This window comes from Bombus affinis, chromosome 2, assembly GCF_024516045.1.
Source record: "Bombus affinis isolate iyBomAffi1 chromosome 2, iyBomAffi1.2, whole genome shotgun sequence".
NCBI lineage: Eukaryota > Metazoa > Arthropoda > Insecta > Hymenoptera > Apidae > Bombus > Bombus affinis.
In genome coordinates, this window is record NC_066345.1 from 16,371,751 (window position 1) to 16,397,805 (window position 26,055).

General features: G+C 30.9%; 6 protein-coding genes across 12 annotated transcripts; 3 read left to right on the plus strand and 3 right to left on the minus strand.

The window, feature by feature from the left end:
• The first annotated feature begins 249 nt into the window (after positions 1–249).
• On the plus strand, positions 250–3,338 carry LOC126928679 (differentially expressed in FDCP 8 homolog). Of its 4 annotated transcripts, none has more exons than XM_050744289.1 (8): positions 250–946; positions 1,034–1,467; positions 1,548–1,839; positions 1,918–2,088; positions 2,230–2,283; positions 2,385–2,626; positions 2,697–2,932; positions 3,004–3,338. In XM_050744289.1, the coding sequence occupies exons 2-8, from the start codon at positions 1,264–1,266 to the stop codon at positions 3,245–3,247; spliced, it is 1,443 nt and encodes a 480-aa protein (XP_050600246.1). In that variant the 5' UTR covers positions 250–946; positions 1,034–1,263; the 3' UTR covers positions 3,248–3,338. The 4 variants fall into 4 exon arrangements, with proteins under 4 accessions (XP_050600246.1, XP_050600247.1, XP_050600245.1 ...); XM_050744290.1 differs by having other exon boundaries at positions 1,037–1,467; XM_050744288.1 differs by having other exon boundaries at positions 1,194–1,467.
• Positions 3,339–3,450: 112 nt separating this feature from the next.
• Positions 3,451–4,885, plus strand: LOC126928699 (phospholipase A2-like). Its single transcript, XM_050744353.1, has 4 exons — positions 3,451–4,046; positions 4,105–4,264; positions 4,325–4,477; positions 4,552–4,885. The coding sequence occupies exons 1-4, from the start codon at positions 3,743–3,745 to the stop codon at positions 4,640–4,642; spliced, it is 708 nt and encodes a 235-aa protein (XP_050600310.1). The 5' UTR covers positions 3,451–3,742; the 3' UTR covers positions 4,643–4,885.
• Positions 4,237–9,327, minus strand: LOC126928671 (dihydropyrimidine dehydrogenase [NADP(+)]). Of its 2 annotated transcripts, XM_050744270.1 has the most exons (16): positions 9,051–9,327; positions 8,864–8,974; positions 8,370–8,702; positions 7,987–8,295; positions 7,587–7,910; positions 7,297–7,507; positions 7,040–7,224; positions 6,736–6,951; positions 6,511–6,675; positions 6,276–6,428; positions 6,090–6,210; positions 5,756–6,018; positions 5,507–5,683; positions 5,190–5,414; positions 4,948–5,105; positions 4,237–4,879 (listed from the first exon to the last, which is right to left on the minus strand). In XM_050744270.1, exons 1-16 carry the CDS (start codon positions 9,093–9,095, stop codon positions 4,801–4,803), a joined length of 3,075 nt encoding a protein of 1,024 aa, XP_050600227.1. In that variant the 5' UTR covers positions 9,096–9,327; the 3' UTR covers positions 4,237–4,800. The 2 variants fall into 2 exon arrangements, with proteins under 2 accessions (XP_050600227.1, XP_050600228.1); XM_050744271.1 differs by lacking the exons at positions 8,864–8,974; positions 9,051–9,327 and adding an exon at positions 8,799–8,815.
• Positions 9,328–9,413: 86 nt separating this feature from the next.
• Positions 9,414–12,103, plus strand: LOC126928684 (odorant receptor Or2-like). The gene is made up of 6 exons (XM_050744300.1): positions 9,414–10,391; positions 10,806–11,347; positions 11,424–11,523; positions 11,597–11,704; positions 11,765–11,920; positions 11,979–12,103. Exons 1-6 carry the CDS (start codon positions 10,116–10,118, stop codon positions 12,033–12,035), a joined length of 1,239 nt encoding a protein of 412 aa, XP_050600257.1. The 5' UTR covers positions 9,414–10,115; the 3' UTR covers positions 12,036–12,103.
• Positions 12,070–14,798, minus strand: LOC126928686 (3-ketoacyl-CoA thiolase, mitochondrial). Its single transcript, XM_050744303.1, has 8 exons — positions 14,633–14,798; positions 13,866–14,032; positions 13,643–13,774; positions 13,270–13,534; positions 13,004–13,179; positions 12,711–12,911; positions 12,481–12,635; positions 12,070–12,400 (listed from the first exon to the last, which is right to left on the minus strand). Exons 1-8 carry the CDS (start codon positions 14,649–14,651, stop codon positions 12,316–12,318), a joined length of 1,200 nt encoding a protein of 399 aa, XP_050600260.1. The 5' UTR covers positions 14,652–14,798; the 3' UTR covers positions 12,070–12,315.
• Positions 14,799–14,923: 125 nt separating this feature from the next.
• On the minus strand, positions 14,924–26,049 carry LOC126928623 (E3 SUMO-protein ligase RanBP2-like). 3 transcript variants are annotated; one of them, XR_007716871.1, is made up of 11 exons: positions 25,854–26,049; positions 25,680–25,787; positions 24,965–25,190; positions 24,727–24,903; positions 24,324–24,636; positions 17,650–24,233; positions 17,342–17,563; positions 16,928–17,272; positions 15,604–16,067; positions 15,400–15,541; positions 14,924–15,335 (listed from the first exon to the last, which is right to left on the minus strand). XR_007716871.1 is itself a non-coding variant. In XM_050744245.1 (11 exons), the coding sequence occupies exons 1-10, from the start codon at positions 25,917–25,919 to the stop codon at positions 15,400–15,402; spliced, it is 8,631 nt and encodes a 2,876-aa protein (XP_050600202.1). In that variant the 5' UTR covers positions 25,920–26,049; the 3' UTR covers positions 14,924–15,335. The 3 variants fall into 3 exon arrangements, 2 of the variants coding, with proteins under 2 accessions (XP_050600202.1, XP_050600205.1); XM_050744245.1 differs by having other exon boundaries at positions 15,400–15,525; XM_050744248.1 differs by having other exon boundaries at positions 15,400–15,525; positions 25,879–25,991.
• Positions 26,050–26,055: the final 6 nt, after the last annotated feature.

The following is a 26,055-nucleotide window of genomic DNA, read 5'->3' on the forward strand; positions in this document are numbered from 1 at the left end:
CTCCTGCCATCTATCAACGTATTGAAAATGTCTGAATTCAGTTCTTTGCATTAAACGCGCGAAACTCATCGGTGCAAATTTTAAATATAAGAATTAAGAGACAAATTAATCGTTACGTTACTTACAAAATTTTTATATTTTACGACAATAATGTAATTTATATTTATGTGTTATGTGATACGTTATATGCGTATCTGCATCAAATACTTGCGATTTAAAGTAAGTATGTACAAGCTATATACATACTTAATGTATGAGTACTATAATTATATAAACGCTTAATTTTACTAACAAATTAAAGTAAAAAGAGATATGGAATATGAAAAATATTATAATGTAGATTTTATTCTAATCGACGTAAGCTCACTGTAATCGTTCAAAGCCTGTCTTTCGATTAAAAATAAAATCATTCATGATGACATGGCGGGCATTAATCTAAGGCAAACTTTAGAAACGAAAATGTAATTAAACGTTGATCTTTTATATATAATTTATTCCATTTATCAATATACCTACATTTTTTGTACATAAATGATCTTCATTAAATATGATATGATATTTTAAAAATGTATAAAAAGCAACGTATAATCTGTATTACGGTTATAATGTATAATTTATTCTCTTCTTCTTTTATCATTCATATACTAACGATCAATTGATACGATTACATCACAAAAAACGATTATTCGATCATTGAAATCATTGCTTAAGTTGATAAAAGTATAATACACACTCTCATAATAAATAGCGAATATATGACGTTTGCGCTGACAGATGTCAGTAGTTTGCAAATTTGTCATGCCTATATGTAAGTACCACAACATGAAAGTAGTATGTATATACGTTAAAACATAATAATGCTGTATCATAGAAGTAAAAATTTAGTTAAATATTAAAATGTACATAATTTAAAGTGTTCAGAAATTTACATGAAACGATATATCAAGTAAGTATTACCAGCATTACATTTACAAGTTTTAAGAAAAGCTAGGTATGTAATTTATAGCTTCATTTAACATTTTATGCTTTTAAGTAGGTGCCTATTATAACATATTTATAAATTACTATCTTTTAATAATTATGATATGCCAATATCTAAAAATTTCTGTCATTCACAAATAAAGAAATTAATGAATATTATTATTGGCTATAAGCATACATGTGATATTTAAAGTATTTATTTAATGGTGTAGTTAATAAGAGTCAACAAAAGTAGCTACAAGAATACTTCCAGCCTGTAATTGACTGCAGTATCTATGGAAAATGGTAGATATAAAAAATAATATAAATAAATCATACGACTCTAATCATGAATCAACAACCAGAATTAACAGTTCTGATACTGTGCCATCAACACCTTCTTCGTCATCTGATTATATGACGGGAGAAGCAGATGATAGTTCAGATAGTAAAGCTGCTATACCTTTTAGTTTAAAATCAGTGGAAACTGTACTTTCATTATCTAAGGTATGAAATAATTTATATAAATATAATATAACAGATATTGTAATAATTCTTTGTTTTATTTAATTATATTTCACTTCCAGGCTACTTCTGAAGAATATCTTAAAGATATGATAGAAAAGTGTAAGCAAATGGTCTTAGAAAGTGCAGAATGTTCTGATGAACGAAAATGGCTTGTTAGACGATTAATTGAATTACGCTTAAGAGTACAAGAATTAAGAGAGACATCAGAAGAAAATTTGCTTGAAACAGAAGTCATTTTAGGACATCATTTAGTACCACAAAAATATTATATAACTACTTCTGGGCCTGTATATTGTGATCATTGCAGTGGAGCTATTTGGACCATGCTTCAATCATGGTATATGTGTAGTGGTAAGACTCGTTAAAATATAATTTATTATCTTTAAATGTGTGTTTCCATGATGTTTAATTTTTACTATATTGTTATAGATTGCAAATTTTGTTGCCATTGGAAATGTCTAAATAATATATGTAGAGTGTGTGTTCATGTAGTTGCTAGTGAAGCTGGTGGTTATACTTACACAAAAGATATTTGTCCTGAACAGGGTTTATCAAGTCAGAAATACAGATGTGCCGAATGCAAAGTTCGAATAACATTTAGTAAGTATATTCATTAATAAACACATTATAAGTGGTATATTATTAGATTAAAATAAACTCACTTTAGAAAAGAATAACTTTCTATGTACAAGAGATATTCTACATTGTTGTGATGTAGATAAATCATATTTTTATTACAAGCTTTCTCAAAAGGACTATCTTTATCTTGTTTTGGCAGTCCATTTAAAAATACAGGTAACATACATAAGGGAAATTTTTGGAAATATGGGTTACAAATGAAAACATTTTTTTTATGTATTAATATTTCTTTTAAAATACGTTATTTGTAAATATAGAATCAGCATGGATTGAACCCCGTCTTTGTGACTATAGTGGATTGTATTATTGCCAAAGATGTCATTGGAATACTGCAATGGTAATTCCTGCAAGAGTGATTAGAAATTGGGACATGGAACCAAGATTTGTTTCCCGTGCCGCTGCACAGCTTTTAACACTTTTAGAAGAACGTTCTGTTCTGTTACTTGAAGAATTAAATCCAAAATTATTTACTTTAGTTCCAGATCTCTCTGTAGTGAAGGTAAATTAAATGATTATGACTTTTCATCAGAAAAGCAGAGTTTTATTAATTAAAAATAAATAATAAACAGAGGATGCGGGAGGAAATGCAGATGATGAAGCGTTACTTAGTTTTGTGTCCAGAAGCTAATAAACAAGGATTACCATGGAAAATTGGAATACGCACTCATATGATAGAAAACTCGGGAAATTATTCGATTAAAGATCTCGTTGATCTTAATAATGGAGTACTCTTAGAAGAAATTCGTACTGTGTATGACACTATGCACACTCACATCACAGAACAGTGTGAATTATGCAAAGCGAGGTAAACTTCAATGATCGAAGATACTCTGTCTAAGTTATTTTATAACTAAGCCGCTAAATGTTAATGTACAGAGGTCATTTATGCGAATTGTGTGGTAATGATGAAATTATATACCCATGGAATGCAAGTTCTATCACTTGTCGTCAGTGCTCGGCTGTTCATCATCGTGCATGTTGGTCGAAACAAAATCACTGTTGTTCACGATGCACAAGGCTTCAAAAGCGACGTGCTTTGCAAGATAAACAAACTCTGGACACAGATGATATTACAGAAAATGGATTGAATGCGAATGAATCGCTAAGTGATACAACATAAACGCTAAATATAGTCGTGCTTATTGTGATTTGTGTATATATATATAATGTTTTGTGCAATTCTTTTATAAAATAAAACTGATTTTTAAAAATTCGTATCTATATATTCTATAATATATATGATATCTCAGCATCTATTTTAAATAATAGAAGATAGATATTTTTAAGTAAATCTGTTGTTTTCTCATAAGTGGATCATACTAATAAATACTAGTAAATTATTTTATACATTATTATTGATACAGCATTTGATAAAAAATCTGTCGTCTAAAAAAATGATAGGTAATCTTGAAGTTACTCTTTGCTAAATTAATTTTTAACAGCAACATTTCTTTCTGTACTTTTTTAATCAAAATCCAATTGCTGATGCGTTACTATCTCTGTAAAATTCAATACAATTGAGGAGAACTTGAACTACTACCGTTTACGTAGTAAGAACGTCACATAAAATGATAGAAAAATAATTGTTACATCACGTATTTTCTAATCGTGTTCTATGAGTAGAAATATCATGATTTTTACAATCTATACATTTTTATTATGTACCACAATCACTTTGGCCCTTGATTCTGATTCTAATTCAATAACATTAAAAGAAACATATATTACTTTAATGGAAAAGTCAATTCAAATACTAATAAACTCTGAACAAGCGATCCATAAGAAAATTGTGAATATTAAAAATTATTTAAAGGCACTGGCATTTGATATGCTCCCCAAGAATGAAAATACACAGAAAAAGTCAACAACTGGTGATGTTTTTAACTCATTTAAATTCAAAATTAAGGCAATATTTCCAGGTATATAATATTATTTAATATTTTTTTAATATAAATAAGTTGATAATGTAAATTTTAGGAACATACTGGTGTGGTGATGGTAATGTATCTCCAAATGGAGAAGATCTTGGATTTTTTGATAATACAGATGCTTGTTGTAAAACTCATGATCTTTGTTTGGAGAATATTTCAGCAGGAGAAAAACGAGAAGGACTTTTAAACAATGGTATATTCACAAGGTAATTAATAATTTACATTAGATTAATTGAAAGGGACTAACAAACATATTCTATGTACAGATCATCATGTGAATGTGATAGAGCATTTTATCGATGTCTTAAAGAAGCTCATAACATTTTTGCTACTAATATTGGAAGAACCTATTTTAATGTTTTAAGACCCCAATGCTTTCAGGCAGATTATCCTATTGTAGACTGTAAAAAATACACAAGGTAATATATCTCATAGTTCCTTCAATTGTTTGTACAAAATATTTTTAATATGATTTGTTATCATTAAATTTTAGACGTCGATTGATGAATAACAAATGTGATGAATATAATTACAACTTCTCACTGCCACAAATAATGCAATGGTTTGATAATCCAGATTTTTAATAATCTTTAGTGAATTGAATAATATAGTGTAAGTAATTTGTAGCAAGCTGTTACTATATTAAGTTAATTTTTGTACTAGATAAAAATATTAAAAACCAGAATATACTTGTTGTTACCACTGAAACAAATATTAGCGCTTATTGAAGTGCTTGTTATAGTTAAAAATGTTCAAATTCAAGTGTTCCTTTCAGTGGTATTCCTCTTTTAATAACATGAGGTATTGTTTTAGGTACCATACTGAAATAAATTAAACAATTATATGCTTTTCATAACTAAAATTCTATCTTAATAAATAACTAACTTACGTAATACAATCAATAATAGGACACACTGAAAGACAAAGTGTACAGCCTGTACAATCATCTGTTACTAATGGAATGTGAGTTTTAGAATCAAATTTGATTGCTTGATAACCAGAATCAGCACAAGCCATATAACACTTTCCACAGTTTATGCACATATCCTAACACATAGAATTGTTTACCCTTAATATATAATGATAAAAATGAATAAAACTTGAAATAATTAAAAAACGATTAAGACCTACGTCATCTATTAACGCTACCACTTGTTCTTTGTTATTCAAGTCCTTGTAGGTACCGATATGACTTAAAGCTTTACCAATAACATTTTTTATAGTTGGTACAGGCGCAATAGGTTTTGGAGCAGGTCTCGTTATTTCGACAGATTTATCGAGTGGATTCGAGTTAAGTTTAATCTCAGCTATTTTCTGTTCTCTAAGTCTTTGATATTCTCCAAAATATGGTATATTCTGAAACACAAAGCAATTATAATATATTATAGCATATTTTTATTTAGTACATATTTATTTTATTCAGTCAGTTAGCCAAAAGTTACACTTACTTTGCCAAGAGCATGTTGTAATACAACTGGTTTCCCTTTTTGATGTTTAAACGTCGGTGGGCTTTGTCCATCCCAATCTTTTACTTGTTCTAAACTTTTCAAGTACAGCAAGGCTTTTAAACCGGTCACGTAATCATCAATTAGAGTAAAATCTTGATTCTGTACAGCGCTGCAAACCTATTTAAAAATAATCCAATGTAATTGATATGTAGAAAATTCATAAAATGATAACATGGCTAACTGATTCACCTGCAAAATAGATGCTCCACAATGTAAAAACTGAAGAGCAACATCCGCTGAATCAATTCCGCCGATACCAAGTATGGGAAATCCAGGAAGATTTTGCGAAATGGAAGAAACTGCCTTTAGAGCTAGCGGTCTAGTTGCATTCCCTGACATACCTCCATAAGTTGTAGCCTTCTTAATGCCAACAGCTGGCCATGGTGTTGCATCCGCGTGCAAGCCCATTAAACTTTTAACCGTATTTATGGCAGATACTCCATCAGCATGACCTATCACAAAAGATTATTTCTTTGAACACTTATCATTAAAATATTTTAATTATTTATATGCGAAAAAGTACCTTCGTAAGCTGCCTTAGCTATCGAAACGATGTCGGTAATGTTTGGTGTTAATTTCACGAAGAATGGTATCTTTATAGCTTCCCGAACCCATCTTGAAATATTTCTTACCAATTCGGGATCCTAATATGTGAAAGTTTGTATAACGGTTGATAATAAAATGATAATAAATTATTTAAATTATGTACTTGACCACAGGCTAAGCCCATTCCAGATTCTCCCATTCCATGGGGGCAAGATAAATTTAATTCTAGAGCATCAGCACCGGCTGATTCAGCTTTCTGAGCAAGTTCCGTCCAATCTGCTCTATTGTATGTACACATAATACTGGCAATAATAATCTAAAAATAAATTTGAATCTTTATCAGCAAGAGTAATGTAAAAATCTTATAAAAACTTATACGATTGTATGTCTCTGTAAACCTTAGATGGAAAATCTTTTTTCAGCTCTGTAATGCTATTACACCAGTAAGCTTCTGACTTTTCAGATATCAATTCAATATTCAAGAAGCTACTTTGTTCCGGACCGTAATGGTAGCGTGAAGTTGTACCTTTAATTATTCGTGGAGACACATTTGTGACAAGATCCTAAAACATTGCTTCCTTAAAATAATTTTCCCAAAAAATATTTAACAATGATTTAATTACTTTATTCAATGAAAAGGTTTTCGTAACAACGAAACTCCATCCAGCCTCGAAAGCTCGTCTAATCATGGTACTACAGGTGGTCGGTGGTGCGGAAGCAAGGCCAAAAGGATTTTCAAATTTTAAACCGCACATTTCGACGGATATATCAACGTCATCGATTGGAGTGTGAAACTTAGGTAATTGAGGGACTTCGGATACCTCCGAATTATAGCAATTCTATCGGGCAGCAAATAAAACATCGTTTAAACTACTTAGATATATGATTCTAACAGATAATTATTTCGTCGATCTTTTAAACTATTACCTGAATATATTTGTGAATATACCATGCAGCTATTTTTCCGTCATTTACAGATTCGACGGTAGTATGAGCAACACCAGCAAGATCTCCACCACAGAAGACTCCGGGTACAGAAGTACTCATGGTTTCCGTGTCTACTTCCGGTAAGTTCCATTTATTCATTTTAATGGGTACCATGGCTCGCGTTACTTAAAGGTACAATTCTTTAAAAATATTTCTTCTTTAAAAAAAGGAAACGTTAATGCAACTTAAATTATTACCACTCGAATCTTGCAATCCTGATCCAAAAGCAGATATAATAAAATTTGCTTTTAATCTGCAAATTTGTTCCTCATCTTCTATCCATTCGTCATTCTCGTCTTGCTCGGTTCGACAGAATTCTATTGCAACTATTTTTCCATTTCGAGTAATTACTCGTTTTGGTGATTGAAAAGGAACGAACTCGCATTTTTCTTCTCTTGCTAAATCGAACTAATCACATCGAAAAACTTAAATTATAAAATAATACATAAGAAGAAAGCTATATCTTATTTTGTATGGTAATAATTACTTCTTCAGGGACGGCTCGAATGTTAGTGAATCCTTTTCTAAAAACCACGAAAACTTTCTTTGCGCCACATCTTAGCGCAGAAGTAGCACAATCGAAAGCTGTATCTCCAGCGCCGAGAACAACAACATTCCCACGAAGAGAAGGTAGTCCGTTGCTTTTACATGCGCACATTCCCGGTTTACTACCCTTCGCTACTTTTGGTAAAAAACTCTTCGACGTAAAAAACCCCATCTCTTCTGTAAGATTTGAGAAAATTGGAATTGTCTTTGCTTCCGGAAGACCAATTCCTAAAAAGATTGCTTTATATCCGGAACTTTGAAGACCCTACAAAGTTTTAAAAATTTAGTTGAAGCTGGTTGTACTTTTTACCAATTATGATCATAGTATTACACGTAAATACCTGTATCGTTAAATCATTCTCGGATAACGCTTTGCCCAGTTCAATCTTAACACCTAGATCTTTGATAAGATCTATCTCAAAATTAACGACATCATATGGTAATCGATATTGCGGAATCTCTGATGAGCTTAAGCCACCGATGTAATTTTCTTTCTCGAATATTGTAATATCATCATAGCCCAAACGTGCAAGAAATGATGCACAGGATAAAGAAGCTGGTCCACAGCCAAACAAAGCGATTTTAGTATCGGAATGTGGAACGGTTTGTCCGGGAATTCTAGTTTGAGGTATGTTCATTTGTTTGAAGATCTAAGGAACAATGATTAGCGAGTCATGACGTATTTAATGCACAAAACATCGGTTAAAATTGTTTGGCTCCTTACATTTGTCGCAAATTGTTGAAGACCACCGATATTTATGGGTCCTTCCTCAGATGCATGCAAATTACATCCACCCACGCATAAATCACTTGTCGGACAAACCATACCGCAAGTAAGTCCGAGAGGATTATCAGACAGAATTGCTTTTGCTGCACCATAATAGTTCTTGTTTGAAATTGAAGTTATAAAAGATTTAATATCCAGTTGCGTTGGACATGACTTTTGGCACGGAGCGTCTGTACATTTTAAACAGCGCGCGGCTTCTTTTAATGCACTACGTTCGCTTAATGTGGTGTGCTTTATGTCATCGAAATTTTTTGTTAGAGGTGGACATTTCTGTAAAATAATAAAATAATAGAATAATAAAATATAAAGTATATAAAAGTATATAAAATAATGAAATAATAACAATCTAGAAAAAAATAATCTAACTTAAGAGTATCTATCTTGATCAGATAAGATTTAGTCCGTAATTTTTAATCAGTAATATATCTTACAATACAGTTTTCGTTAATATTTCTCTTCCACATTTTCTTATTTTCAACAGTATGCGCCGAAGGAACAAAATTTGCAAATGGTTTTATTTTCGGATTTAAGCTTAAAAGATTCTGGAAAAGAATGTTTCGAATTAGATTAAGAATGTTCCAAACAGATCTTCGATGCCACGATATATTAATTACTCACTTCGATATCAGGCACATCTTTGCTAAGTAACGTGATAGATGCCATTTTTTCGCAACGATATTAAAATTTCACACTATTATTGAGTAATCACAAGCGTAAATATTATATTCGTAAATGTCATCAATCGTTATAACAACTGGAGCAACTTACTCCGAGTTACCGTGAACACTGACTAAGTGGTTTACTTAAAATGTATTTGGAATTTGAAAACTCTATATACCATTTGTGTTTAAAACATACTAGTGAGTCATGGAAACTCATTATCTTTGGTTCGAAAGTATAGATAAACTTGAACGGAGCATTTCATATACAATTACATACATACATATAGTCTCTGGTAACAACTGGAGCAACTTACTCCGAGTTACCGTGAACACTGACTAAGTGGTTTACTTAAAATGTATTTGGAATTTGAAAACTCCATATACCATTTGTGTTTAAAACATACTAGTGAGTCATGGAAACTCATTATCTTTGGTTCGAAAGTATAGATAAACTTGAACGGAGCATTTCATATACAATTACATACATACATATAGTCTCTGATATTTTTTATGTTTCTCCTATAATGCTTATTTTAGATGTACTCTTTTATATAACTCTGTATTAAGTAAAACAGCTTTATCTGCATTACCGACTTCTTCAGATTTATAGTACCCGAGAAGAGAGAATCACTTTAACTTCAATAGGGAAGACTGTAAAGAAGACAAGAACAGTAGGGAATGCTGTACTTTGATTACAGAATACGTTGAATCGATAAACGATGAATATTAAAAGTGATATACTCTCTATAATCGAACATGATTATAGCCCAAAGAAACTATCCCTTTTGAATGTCGTTTAATTAAATACAAATAGTAGGAAGCGCTGTCTTCCTCGATATAATTACGATTCGTCATGAAGTAGCCCTGTAATCTTGTAAACTCTTTAATTAAATGTTAGAATTCTACGATGTAAATGTTACAAACCCACGAGGCAAATGGTAAACTGATACAAAGTTAGTATTCCCAATATAAAGGTAAATTCAATCTACGAAATTGCAACATAAGTGATTTGTTTGAGAAAATGGATATTTTTGGGGAGAAACAAACCAAGTTCAAAAAGATACACCCTAATAAACACTTGCAAAATAGTTTATCGATCATTTACTATCTGGGATTCTGGCCGGAATGGGCCAAAAATAAATATTTGTATAATATATACACAACTTTTAATTTAACATTTTTGCTTGGAATTATTATAGTTAGCAATATCGTATACATAATTATAAATTGGGGAAATATAGAGGCAATGATGGCCAGTTTAAGTATTCTCATGACTTATTCTACGTACGGCACAAAGGTATAATTTAATGTGTAAGATATTTTTTGTATATCTTAACCGTTATGATACAATTTAATAATAATATGATTGACAATTTAATAATATGATTGACCAAATATTTTTGCTCGTTACTTCTATTCTCTCTCTCTCTCTCTCCCTCCCTCCCTCCCTCCCTCCCTCCCTCTCTCTCTCTCTCTCTCTCTCTCTCTCTCTCTCTCTCTCTCTCTCTCTCTCTCTCTCTCTCTCTCTCTCTCTCTCTCTCTCTCTCTCTCTCCCTCTCTATCTATCTATCTATCTATCTATCTATCTATCTATCTATCTATATATATATATATATATATATATATCTATGATAGATATAACATACACTTTTAGAAAAATAGAATAAATAAACATATTATTCTATTAGATACTTTTTACATTTGTAAATAGGTAATTTATATTATCTGTCGACGTAGACGTATCAAAGATCTTATAGATATAACAAACAGTGAAATGTTTAATCGAGATAACGATAAATACGAACATATTACGGCATATTATACTTGGCAAGCAATTTTTCATCAAATCACTTTTCAAACTTTTGGTTTCATTGCTGTAATTTCTTGGGGAAGTACCCCGATATTATATCAAATCAGTGGGACATCTAAACAATTACCAATGGTAGGATGGTATCCTTATAATGTAACATCTACTCCAGTTTTTGAATTTACTTCTTTGCATCAATTTATGGTCGTCTGTACAAGTTGCGTTAACAATATAGCAATAGATACTTTAGCAACAGGTTTTATAATGACTGCTTGTTGCCAACTAACAATCTTAAATTATAATATTTCTTCGATACGTTGTATAATAGAAAAAAAATATACTTTATTAAATGATAATGTCAGTATTGAAAACTCTACTTTAAAAGTTTACAGTAAAATGTATGAGGATTTGAAACATTGCATTGAACATACTATTATGATATTTGAGTAAGTTTCTCAATTAAAGATACAAATTCCAACATCTATTCCTCAAATATATACGCACATTACTAAATATTTCCAGTTTCTCAAAACAAATCCAAGATGTATTTGGTACTTTAATATTTTTACAACTTCTAGTAGATTGTATTGTCATTTGTGCTATATTATTCAACTTATCACAGGTAAATCTTGCATATTAACTTTGTTCAGTTTACGCAGTCGTAAGTATATACTGTGTATTTGTTACATTCACAGATGAAAGATTACGTTACATCTGAATTTCTTGGCACATTACTATATACGTGTTGCGTGATATACCAAATCTTCATATATTGCTGGCATGGAAATGAACTACATTTTCATGTATGTAATTGTGATAAAAAATTTAATAATACAAATTTTAGTTAAAAATCACATTTACAGAGTATGAGAATATGTTCATCTGCCTATGCAAATAACTGGTGGGATAATAGCAAGGATTTTAAACATGCCTTACTTATTATAATGGCAAGAGCACAATGGCCTCTTATATTAATTGTTGGAAATGTTATGGAATTATCATTACAAAATTTCGTTCTAGTATGTATATATATCTATAATGATTTCATTTTTTTTATTCATTAATGTGATCTTTTAGATTCTACGTACGTCGTATTCTATTTTTACCGTTTTAAGAACTTCTACAGCTACCTAAATCTATTAATGATTATAAAAATTTACAATAGAAAAATATTTAAAATGTTTATTCAGACATTAGTAAACATGGCAGAATTTTAAATATGAAATTCTTCTAGCCATGCGATCAATATTAGTATAAAAATATAGATTCAACAATCTTTCAATAACTTTGTAATGTATATAAAATATAAAAAATAAATATATGCATAAACATACATTTTATAATATATATATGTCTCGATAATCGTGATCCGTATTTCATATCACCATTTATAACTATATAATGTGTAATATGATTATAATGCTTCTACCATCATAGCAATTCCTTGACCTCCACCAATGCAGGCAGAACCAATTCCTAATTTTCCACTTTTTCGTCTCCTGCAAAAGTGATTATGTATCATTCTCGTTAATTCATTCTATATATTCATTAATTTCTTATTTTTTAAATATTAACACACCTTAATTCATGTATTAAATGTGCAATAATTCTACTACCAGATGCAGCTAATGGATGTCCAAGAGCAATAGCTCCACCATCCACGTTTAATTTATTAATATCTAGATCTAACTCTCTAGCACATGCCAATGTTTGAGCTCCAAATGCTTCATTAATCTAGCAAAACATATAAATAATTACATGTTTGATTAAACATCTACATTTAAATAAGATTTTTATTAATATTTTTACCTCAACAAGTTCAACATCATTCAAATTTTTATCAGTAACTTTAAGAAGTTGTTTGATAGCCGGAGCTGGACCAATTCCCATAATACTGGGTTCTACACCTACAACACTGTATCCCATCAAACGTGCTAATGGTGTAAGTTGCTCTGTCTTAACAGCTTCTTCGCTAGCTAAGATAATTGCTCCTGCACCATCGCAAACACCCTATGTGGAAAAGTTATATGTATGTCCAGAAAGTATAAAATATAATTCTAATGTATCTACAATTAACTTTAATAAGACACAAATTAACATACAGATGCAGATCCTGCTGTAACTAAACCATCTTTCTTAAAAACAGGAGGTAATTTGGCTAAACTTTGAGAAGTTGTTTGAGGTCGTGGATGTTCATCAGTACTGACGACAACATCTTGCTTTTTCACAGTGACTGTAACAGGTGCAAGTTCCTCCTTAAAACGACCAGCATCATTGGCTGAAATAATTGAAATTCAATTTCAGTATCTTTATTCATTTATATTAATATTTTAAATAATTAATATTTAAAATAATAAGAGACATTTACCAGCTTTCCATAATTGTTGACTTCTTAAAGCAAATTCATCTACCTCTTGTCTGTTTAAGTTATATTGAGCTCCAAGCTTTTCTGCAGTTATACCCATAGGTAAATTGCAATAAGTATCAAGTAATCCAAGCCATAAAGCATCCTCAAACTCATATTTTTGCCCTAGAGTTGTACCAAACCGAACATTTCTTACAACAAAGGGAATTTGACTCATATTTTCTGTTCCTCCTGTTAGAACTATCTTAGATTGCCCTGTTAAAATATCCTGAAAATAATAATTAATTATCTTTTATGTTTGCACAATATTATTACAAGTAAATTTAATTCTACTTTTTTAATATATACATATACTATGTGATACATGAATCTATACCTGTGCACCATTAACAATTGACTGAAATCCAGAACCACATAATCTATTTACAGAAAATGCTGGTTTTTCTAAAGGTATACCAGACTTCAGTGCAACATGGCGTGCTAAAAATCCTCCATCAGCAGATGATAACTTGTAAATAATAATTATAAATCTTATAAGAGCATGGAACATTTAATAAAAACAATCAACTGGTACATGTAAATATTGATTAACTACATACAGCTAATACATGCCCAAAAACAACACTATCTATCTTATCAGGATTCAGCTTTGCAGATTGCAAAGCAGATTTGGCAGCGACAACTGATAGATCAGTTGCGCTTTTATTGGAAAATACACCACCCATTGTACCAAATGGGGTACGTTTTGCAGCTACAATAAAGATACCTATAGGGAAAAAAATGGTATTTGAATATATAATATATATTAATAATTATATTATTTATATTGTGTGTATAATATACACATATATATATACACACACAATTGTTTGATAGTTTTAATTACTTAAAATGTAAATATAAATACATACAAACGCATTTTAGAATAATAAAAGTAGCAGTTATTTAGTCATATTTAACATTAAGTCCAAAGGTCGAAAAAGATATTCGTAAAACACAACATTTATTCTTCTAAAATTATATATATGACATAACATTTTTTCAATACTATTAAATATATTTTGTATATATATATATTTAATATTAATTATTTATTTACAATTTTACTTTATATTAAGACATTTTTTCTCATTTTCCTGTTGCATAAAAGTTATAACGTTTATATATCTCAAAGATCTTGTAATTATAAAACTTCAAATATAATATATTTTTATGCTGAGTCAGAAGTATTATAAAAATAAATGGGAAAGCTGGAAAAATTATAAATAAGGAATTTAAGAAAATATGTAAATGTTTATTTAATTTTTTTATTAAAATCTCTAGATATATTTATTTTTATATACTAAATGTTTTGAATATTACATACCTTTCGTTGCAACAGACATTGTGTAACAATATATTCTGTACTACAATACAATCTACAACAAAAATTCAAACCCTAATGTATCGCACAGTGTCCAATATGTTAAATTACTTATATATGTACCGCTATCTACTACCACACGTACGTAACATAAACATACTCATTATATAGTGGTTTATATATTAAGGCATGATAATATGACCGGCTGCAGTAACGTCGCAAGCGATTTCGTTACCCGTTACTACAGATGGAATTTTATTTTTTAGAAGGTTACTTAATTAAAGGAATGAACACTTGGAACATACATGCACTTTTATTGTAATAAATATCTTTATAAATATCAGTAAAGTTCTTTAAATATCACATGTTAAATTTGAACTTACAGTTAGATACGTAATTATTAACCAGGTAATTTTGATTTATCATGTATCTTTTTTTACGAGCGAAATGCATCACAATTGACGAAAATTTACTTATTTTCATAAACTCCTAGATAATTTGTACAATTATTTATTATACAATTACACCCATAAAAAAAGGATAAAATTGGGAACTACTTATCCTATAAATTGAAATTGAACTAAAATTAAATGATTTTTGTTTACAAGAGATATAATACTTTATTATAAGAAATATGAGGAATTATTTTATTTTATTCTTCATAGAATGGTTCACTGATGTGTGCTCGAAATGCGTGTTCTACCCCCTGTTGAAATCAATAATTAATTTTTATCATTTTCTTTTTATGTTGCATACAAATTTTTACTTACTCATTGAAAGTGTTTATACATTTCCTGTGCGACATGTACCGAGGAAAAAGTGGCACTTAAAGTGCGTTTTGTCGGCGGTGTCAAGGCATGATCAATTGCCGTCCAAATGCATTGTGTTCCATTCACCTTTATAAAATAATAACTGATAGTTAGTTAATTCAGAATCAGTTAAATTGTTACATAACATAATTTTAATGCCTTTACCTTCATGTTTGTTGTCATACTAATAATTGTGTTGCTTACAACTTCATCTGTCTCATCTGCCTTTAATATTATTTTTTCACCAAAAATATTAGGATCATAATAAATAATTAAATTTCCTGATGCAACAAAGTTCCAACCACCTTTTTTATTTCTAGCAAACACAGAAGCACTTTTTTCAAAAGTAATAGAGTTCTGATCATCCTCCTCCTCCTCTTCCTCCTCCTGATCATCATCCTCATCATCATACTCATCATCATCCTCATCATCATTCTCATCATCATCCTCATCATCATCCTCATCATCATCATCATCATCATCATCATTATCTTCCTCTTCTTCTTCATCCTCTATTTCATTTATTTCAACGTCTACTTCGACTTCATCACCTTCTTCTTCATCTACTTCTTCATTTTTACCATCTTCTGGTTCTTCTATTACTGGTCTATCTTCTACATTTTTTTCTCCTGTATTTATATAAAAAACATAAATTTGCATCGAAATAACTACTCTAATTAAATAATATGAACGCTATGTGCAAACAAAAAGCTAGTGTAAAAGCTACTATCCTATAAAGTTACCTTATAAAAATATATATACATATGTATAAATATTGAACACATTTAAAATTGAGGAAAACTTTTATTTTAATTGGTGAAAATAATTTAAATTGCGTTTTGTATCGTAAATTACATTTTATTCAACGTTATGCAACTAAAATATGTATTTGTACAAGTTAGTTTTTAATATAAATATCGATAGTTATTTAAAAATTATTAGAAAATTAACAAAAAATCAATAGATATTGATAAAATTTATGATAACAGTACATTGTTTAATAGTAAAACTTTATCCATTATGAAGTATAATATAATATATTTCTATTGTCATGTCTTGTATTTTGTTTCTTTCATTACAAATAATAAAAGTTGAATGGAATTAAATATGTTTTAATAAAATAATTTTATACATGTCTATATGATGAATCAATATTATTATTTGTGTACCACAATTAAACTTACAATCAAATATATTAATCAAAAAACATTTTTTAGGCAGTTCCTTTAAAAGGTAACAAAACATGTCTTCGTACCGATCTCTCTATGATTGCCTCTTTATAGCATATTTGATATTAAATTATAATATTTTTAAACAGTATTACATTTTATGAATATAAATAAAGATACATTAATATTTTTTAATAATGAAGAAATATATGTTTTTTATAGTATGCATATAACATACAATGAATACACATGCAATCACAAGCAAGGATTATAAACTAAGGAAAGCATTATAAACAAGAGGTTTTCATCTTATTCCTTACGGCTTTCGCTTAAAGTTTGTTGGACTTTATCAACTGTATCCTTGAATTTTTTTGCCAGTTCTACAGTTTTAAATTTAACTGCTAATTGCTCTATACATGGTTGTTCTTCAGCATGATTCATGCCTGCCCATATCCAAGAGCGCTCATTCGTACTGAGTTTAGTAAAGACAATGTCTGGAGTAAGTAAGAGATTGCATACTACTTTGTAAACTTGTTCTCGTCGTAACAGCAATCTGTAACGGTCATACTTTGGATGATGTAAAATTTTCATTTCTCCAACACCCCTTTCTTTCCACTCGCACGTGTTCTTATCATATCTGTATAATTTAGCTCTTTCACAAAATACTGTAACAAACATGTGACCATTTAAAGATAAATACATTACTCTTTTCAAACAGTTATTTTAAATTATACCTTTCTCTTCCTCTTCTTCTCCGGTATGTACTTCTATAATATCAGGCAGAGGTATAATAGGCTCGAAATGAGGATCATGATCTTGATCATTTTCGGTTTGATCATATTCTTCTTCTTCATTTTCATCTTTTTTATCTGCTATAACTTGTTTTGCTTTTTGCACAGATTTTGATTTTGAACCAAATACAGCTGACCCAGCACCAACAAAAGAAAAATTTGGATCTATAAAATAAACATTTGTATAATAATGTTATCAGTTCTTACCAATTTAAATTGCTATTATGAGGATAATGATATGAAAGATGTACCTGTTTTGAATGCCATCTGGGAACTTTGAGCTGCTAAAGTTGAAAATGACACATTTGTCGTTGGTAAGAAAGCAATATCACTGTCGTTTTGCGTTTCGCTTGTTGTTGGTATTAATGTTCCAAAAGCATTAGTTGTCACAGGATTTGAAATTGTAAAAGATGATGTAGTTGTACATGAGCCGGAGAATAAATTGGACGAAAATGATGTAGATGTATTAGGAAATATTGAATTAGTAGATTTAGCAGATGTATCAAATGATGATGAACCTGTGGTTGAGCTTTCAGAACTAGTTTTCAATGCAGAAGATCCGAAAATAGAAGTACTAGCACCAAATACAGATGTCATTGCAGTACTTGTATTTGTTTTTGGTTGAGTGTTAAAATTATTTGAAAATATTGATTCAGAATTATTTGTACTGACATTAATGGAAGTAGGCTTAAGTAATCCAGAAGAATCTTTTTTCCACATTCCACCAAAAATATTCTTTCCTGTATTATCTAATTTTGCCATTCCAAATATGGATGTTGTAGGTGTTGTAGACGATGTCATAAATGAAAAAGATGTAGTCGATGATACCTGTCCTTGAGAATTAGTGGGACTACAGATTTTTAAATTTTCAGGTGTTAAAGTATCAGATGTAGATTTTTGTATCTCATTTGTAGTAGATGTAGTTTGGGGCATTACAAATGAAAAACCAGTTTTCTTATCACTTGATGTGATCGTATTAGTATTCCCAAATGATATACTTGATGTAGTTGTTGTAGAGAGAGAATTCGTTGCAAATTGTGACGCGGTTGTACTATGCAATCCAGACTTGAAAATGGAAGAAACAGTTGTATCAGTATTTGAAACTGGTGTTTGAACAGTTGTGACTTCATTAGATGCGGGACTTAAATTAATAGATTTTGAAAGTGACTGTATCCCAGATGTAGTAGTTAGAGGTTTTTGATCCTCTGTAGGTGTTTTTGATGTAGATGCTGCTTTTTCAGAATTTCTGTCTGAAAATAACGATACATCCGAATATTCTTTACAGCCTCTACATCCAGGACAATCTGGCTTTTGTTTGTACGCATAGAAGTTTTCTGGAAGTTGAAACTTTAATGCAGCTTGTTTTTCTTCAGGTGTTACTTTCATCTCGTACAGAACCTCGATATCTCGTGTAGGTGAAACTTCGGTAAATGCTTCTATTTTCGTTTCAGCAGTTTTTTCAATGGATGGGAGCTCCATCCTTGATTTGTCAATTACATCTTTGAAATCGTTAGCAATGTCGGATGTTTTAAAGCGACACGCAAAGAGAGTGGGTTCGATTTCTCCTTCGCTATAATCAGCAGCATTCCACATCCATGTTTTCTCATCTTTCGGCTTCAATTCCAAATTTGGAAGCACGAAATGATTTAAACACAGCTTTAATATTTGTTCTCGTCTCATTACTAATCGCAATTTGCCCGTTTCCTTGTGTTGTAATAATTTTATGTCACCTAAACCACGTTCTTTCCATTCATTTACCGATTTATCGTATCTAAACAACTTCGCTCTATGACTATAAAGAACTTCTTCTTCTTCTTCACCTGTTTTAACTTCAATTTTATCTGGTAATGGAATTATTGGTGAAAAATGTATGTCATCGCTTTCCACCACTTCCTCTTCGCTATTTTCTTCTTCACCAGACTTTGTTGGAGATGATTTAGACACAAAATTGAACCCAAACGATTTTCCTGGTGTTCCAAAAACAAATTTTGCATTTGATGTATCTGTTTTATCATCAGATTTTGTAGCTATCAATGACGTAGATTTAGAATCTATAGAAACATCATTAGAGGTAGATAAACGAAATGAAAATCCACTTGTACTTTTCTTAGTAGTATCTTGTGGAATACCAAACGTAAATGTGGGTGTAACTCCAGAGGAACTTGTACTTATCTGAAAACCATCAGTTTTTGGTTTAGGTGGAAGAGACAGATCTTTTGGTGTGTCACAGGCAACACAATAATTACTTTCAGCTGCATTAACAATATCGCAACATTTACATTTCCATGAGCCAGCAGGTGGTTTAAACATTTGTGAAAGAGGTATTTGACTTGATGTAACTGTATTTGAGATATTTGATTTATTCGACACAGAAGAACGTGGTTCTTCACAAGCTATACATTTTGCGTTTGATTCTGCATTTCTTGTATAGCAAGCATTACATTCCCATGATCCTGCTGGTGGCTTAAACATTTCAGACAAGGAAGTCTGTATTTTGTTTGTTTGTGTATTTTGCATAGTTTCTGGCTTTTTCAAACTTTCTGCTGTAATACAATCCTTTACCATCTTTTGCTGATTGCTAGTAATTATGCTATAGAATTGAGATGCTTGACTGGATGTTTTAAATGTTGCTGCAAACATTACTGTTTTGTTGTCTAATCCATATTGTATGTTCCAATTGACAACTGTGTTACTACTACTTTTTAGTGTAAATGGGCATTTTGCAAAAATATCATAATTATAACAAATTTTCAAACTATTTTCATCTATCATTAATAAACGAATTTTGTTCGTTTTTGGATTCCATAAAATCTTTATTTGTCCAGTACCTCTGTTTTCCCATTGTTTGGCATCACTGTTGTAATACTGAAGGCTAATCTTTTCAGTGAATAGCATTTCTTCATATTCAGTTTGTACAAGAGACTTGCCTATATCTTGAATACCCGCAGAAGCAAAGGTTGGAACAGTAGAATTTGCAGGAGCAAGAGCAGGAGCAGGAGCAGGAGCAGGAGCAGGAGCAGGAGCAGGAGCAGGAACAGGAGCAGGAGCAGAAGCAGTAGCAGGAGCAGGAGCAGGAGCAAGAGCAAGAGCAGGAGCAGGAGCAGAAGGTCTTCTAAGTGAAAATTGAGAAGTACTAACAGAAGTATTTTCATTAGTAACAACAGTACTGGTTGGTTGTGAAGATGAAATTGACGAGTTATGAACACTAACAGTTGGTACTGTTGTAGCCCCTGATTGAGAAGGTGTAGTTGCTTTTGTAAATGGGAAAGTAAACTGTGATGCAGCTATTATTCCAGTAGTCGAGTTTTTTTGTGTTGTAGTTGCAAAACTTTCAGCATTTGTTACAGTCTTATTAAATGTAAAACCGGCAAATGGACTAACTTCTGACTTAGTAGGAACTTTTGAAGATTCTGTAGTGGTTGTTTTTTGAATAATTGGTGTTGATGTAAATGAAAATCCACCAATAACTGTTGTAGGTACATTAGTTTTTAATTTCTCTGATGTAATGGTTTCTGTCACATCAATAGATTGTTTTTGAACAGTTTGTCCAGAAACAAATGGTGTTTGTTCTATAGCTTTTAAATCTGATTTAGTTTTCTCCGACTTTTTAATATTACTCGATGTAGTACTAGCTTTGGTTGATGTTTTATCAATACTTTCAATTATTTTCTCAGATGTAAGACTTGCTTTAGCTTTATCAAAATGTTCCTTAAAGGAAATACCTTCTTCAACAGTCTTAAATCTGATACAAAACTTTTCTAGATTTAATTCTCCATCAGCAAAGTCATGTGCAACCCAAAACCATGCCTTTTCATTATTTGATTTAGCAGTTAACTCCATATCTGGCGCAAGATAATGATTTGCACATACTTTTAATACTTGTTCCCTGCGCATAAGTAAACGAACTTTTCCTTCTTCATTTTTAAGTAATTTGACGTTTCCTATACCACGTTCTTTCCATTCATTATCCACGAAACGGTAAAGTTTAGCTCTTGCACAAAACAGTACCTCTTGACCCTCCTCTCCAGTAGTAACTTTAACTTCTGCAGGTAATGGTATAACAGGAACAAAATCCGGAATTGGATCATGTTCATGATCTGAACTATTTGGAGATCCAGTTGAACAGATAGTATCTTGCTTTGATGTCTCTGATACAGAAAGATTTGCTGGAGTAGTTGTAACAGTATTTGATAAAGGCGGTAAGTTTACTGTTGTTGGTATAGTAGCTTGGGAAGGCATAGAAATTTGATAACAATGTGGAGCAGATTGTTCTGTGGCAACTGAAGTAGAAGAACTACTTTGTCTGAAATGTGGAGGAATTGTTACACTAAGTGTTGGCTGAACAATTGGTGCTGTAGTTGGAAGTGTATCAGAAGTGGTAATAGCAACATTAACTGGTGGAATTTTATTTACAGGAGCGTCTTTTATAGTCGACTCTGGCTTTGATGTTTCTACTTTTTGCAGAGGAATTTGCAATGATTGACTTGTTGGTGGCATAAATAAGCTTTGTTGAAGAATGTTTTCAGGCATTTTCGATCTCGTATTAGGATACAATACCGGCATTGAATAAACATTTGGAGGGTATAAAGAAGGAATAGCTTGTGCATTTGGGTCATTAAATGACATTCCTGCCGGATAATATCCTTGAAAAGTAGCTGAAGGATATACCAACTGAGAATATGGATGTCTATGAGAAGATTGAAACATGTTCCCAGATATCGAAGATGCGGCGCCTGATTGATTTGCGTTGTAATTCAAATCATTGTAATCATCTTCATTTAGAATGCACAAATCTTCTTCTAGATTCGGATTAACATTAACATTAATCTGAGTACGTTGTTTCTGAAATTCTTTTCGTAATTCTGTTACTTCTTTTGCTAATTTTTCGACTTTCTCCATTACTGTTTTGTTCAATTCCAATATAGCTTTATTTTGCTCTGCTATCGATTGTATCTTATTATCCTTTGCATGAATCATTTGATTTAGTGTACGAATTTGAGCGTCAAGACGTTCAGGACTCGGACGTGCCTCAGAGCGATTCCGAGATAAATCCAATATATCCTGATGTTGTGTTCTACAAGGAGTGCTAGACTGTTTTGGTGTACGGTGTAAGTTTTTTTGTGGTGTACTCAGAATATTAATTGAAGCATTTAATCCCGTTAATGTTGATATTTTTGTAGCTGTTTGATCAACAGCACTATGAGCGGAAGAATAACTTTCATCCGACATTCCATCGCATTCATTTCTGCTTAAATCACCTCGTGATAGGTCTGGATCAATCCTTTTCAATTTATTTTCAACATTGGAAATATATGTGGAAAGTAATAAGTTTAAAGGATGTTTCGGATCTGTACCTGGGCTGCGTAAGCGATCTAATGTTAGATAAAAACATTCTCTTGCTTTTGAGAGCATGATTATATGTTGTGATCTCATTTCAGATGTTAAACTTTCCTTGGGTATAGAACTGATAATCTCATCTGCAAGCTTTTCATACATTTGACCCTGTTGAACTGAAGCTTCTGGACATTTCAAAGCCTGTAGTGCATCTATTGCTTTTTCATATTGTTTGCTGCGTACAAATCGTTGAGCTAGAAGCAATTTACCTTCTTCTAAAGCTTTAATTATTTCTACATTATTCATTTCTTTTCCTTGATAGTTAAAAAATTTAGAATTAGTTATACGAATAACTTGATTATTTTGTAATCTTTCGAGAAGTGGTACTGCAGCTGACCAATACATCTCAGATCTTGCCTCCAAATATGGTATATCATTATTTTCTTGATCTATTTCTTTCAATGTCTCTGCTCTATAATGAAATATTCGTGCTAAATGAACTAAAAGAACAGGATGCAATCCGTGATTTCCAAGGCAACGTACTACTTCTAAGCCTCTTTGTAATTCTAATCTCAATTCTCCAACATCTTCGTCCAATGGCTTTTGCTTATCCATAGAATATACTTTATAAGCATAAGACCACCACTGTTCTTGAGCACTAGTACAGAGAGTGTTAGTAAGATCTGCGGGCAATGTAGGTAATTTTTCAGGGTTTAAAAGCCCACTCAATTGCTGTTCTTCAAGTACAGAAGAAGTGCAGATAGCAGCATTTAAAAATGCATCAATATCGAGACGACTTAAACTTTCAGGAGCTGCTTGGTGTAAGTTATAAACAGAAAACTGTAATTCACAGAAAACACGTGACGTTTGATTTGGATGCGGCCCATTATCTTTATTTTGTGAGGTGTGGGGCCGAGCTCTTAAACCAAGCCAAACTTGATGGTGTAATGAATCTGGCCATACTTCTTCAGATATTTCATCAAATCTTTTTAGTTCATTAAATGAACATAAACGTAATGGTGGATTTGAAACTGAAGAGTTCACGAAATATGATGTTGTTTTACCATCTTGATACAATCGACCAATAAAGATTCTTTGATATACCCGTTCTCGCCATGAACTTGTACAAAATTTATCGATTTTATCTAGTAATTTCTTAGTATTATCTCGAGCATAATCTTGAAGTACATGACCTGCCTGGCTATATCTGTATGATCCTTCTCTATACCAAACATGTACTAGATTCTTAAGTCTATCTTTTAAATGCATAGTCCATACAGCAGTAGGATCTATAGGTGCTACATGTAATGCAGTTAATAAAAGAGGTCCACACAATCTACCTGCTTCAGACCAACTATCTTCACCAGCCTTAGTTTTACGTAAAATTAAACATGCTAAATGAAAATGTAATTGACCCCACATGTGTAATAACATGTGTTCAATAAAAACAGGATGATTAGAGAAGTTCTTTGATTTACATTCATGTAAACTTTGATCAAAACTGCAATATGAATGTTTTAATTCAATAATATTAGTTATATATATATATATTTCTAATAAAATAGATGATTCCTAGTACAAATATACTTACTTAAATACTGCCTGTATAATATCTGTTATACTTTTTCTAATAACATTACTCTGTTCTTTAAGACAAAGTGCTGCGTATCTTTCTAACACAGAAATATAAAATATCCAAAATGTCCAATCTGACTGTTTACTCTCTTTACACTTCACAAGTAATTCAGTTAATGACTGATACCAAATGATATTATTTCTGTGACACTGTGTTGCCTCTATCTCAGTTGCTTTGTTATATGCATCTTCAAGCCTATGATTTCCTACATAATACTTGAGCAATTTCACTTGTAGATGCACATCTGTTTGTTTTACTGATAATTCAGCTAAAAAAAAAATGCATTACATTATTATAAACAAATTAAATTAAGTTGTACAAAATCATGTAATTATATAGTAGAGATTTTATTACGTACATATAATAAGTTTTTCTAAATCATCATCATCACCACTTGGTGTTTTTAAAGTTAACAATTTTTCCTTTAGCTCAAAAACTATTTCATGATGTGGAAATTTCTTATCTGCTCTTTCTACCCAATATTTTATCTTATTTATATCTGTATTAATATCCATATCAGACAACAGCTCACATACTAAAAAATATTATTAATATGTGAATTTAAGAAATAATAGATTCAAAATATTGAACTATACCTTTTAAGAGAAGATCATCCTGCTTTGGTTCTAATTCAAGAGATATTTTATATCTTACAAAGGCTGCTTCTTTTTGGCCCAAAGCTTCAAGAGCTTGACCTAATAATTTATGAGCTCCTGCAGATTTATCTCTTATTTCCAAATAATTTGAAACATATTTTTTTGCAGATTCATAATCTCCAACTTGATAATATAATTTTGCAATATTATAACATCGAAGCTTTTTCTTGAAAAAGAAATGCAGATATTATGTACAAAATATATTACAAATGCAAAGTTTCATGATAACTAATAAAATTACTAATTACAAAATATTGTAAACATCAAAAAAGAAAAGAAAAGAGAAAAACAATATTAGAGTAAATAAATATTTACACAGTTGAATTATTTAAAAAATATTTGAATAAGTATAAAAATGTTTTTTAAAGACATATAAAATCAAAATTTGCTTTAAATCGTAAAAAACCGTTAAACCATCATATAGAGGTTAGTGCATGTGCATGTATGTATCTTTTTCATAATCAAGTCAAGGCCTTCAGTGCTATACAATTTGACATTAGATAGAAATATTACAAGTTAGTATGCATACAAAGTGCACTTGAAATAAAAGAAAGGATAATTTTAAGAAATCATTAAATACTTAAATATAAAAAATTAATAAATATATTTGGACAAAATTTAGGAACAAAATTTTTCTTCTGAAAAATAACCTCACCTCTCCTGAGTCTTTAAGTTTGATAAAAATGTTCTTCACGTGTCGGTCAACATCCTTCTTCGATCGAAACATTTTCAGAATATAGTACAAAATTTCCCTTAATGGTTGCTAAAAAAAATTAACAGATAATATTCGATTATAATGAAATTAGAAATACCGTTATATAGTACGCACTTCACAATAAGACTTTCCCTCATACCACAAATCGCTTTCAAACGGTCTTATCCAAACGACTCTCATCCAAATCAGAAATACTAAGTTAGGTGGTGCCCTCTGATATAGTTCCAGAATGATTTAAAATATATGTAATTATTTACAAGACATATTTACAGTATGATACTTGTTTAAATTATCTCCAAAAACCAAATTTTTCGTG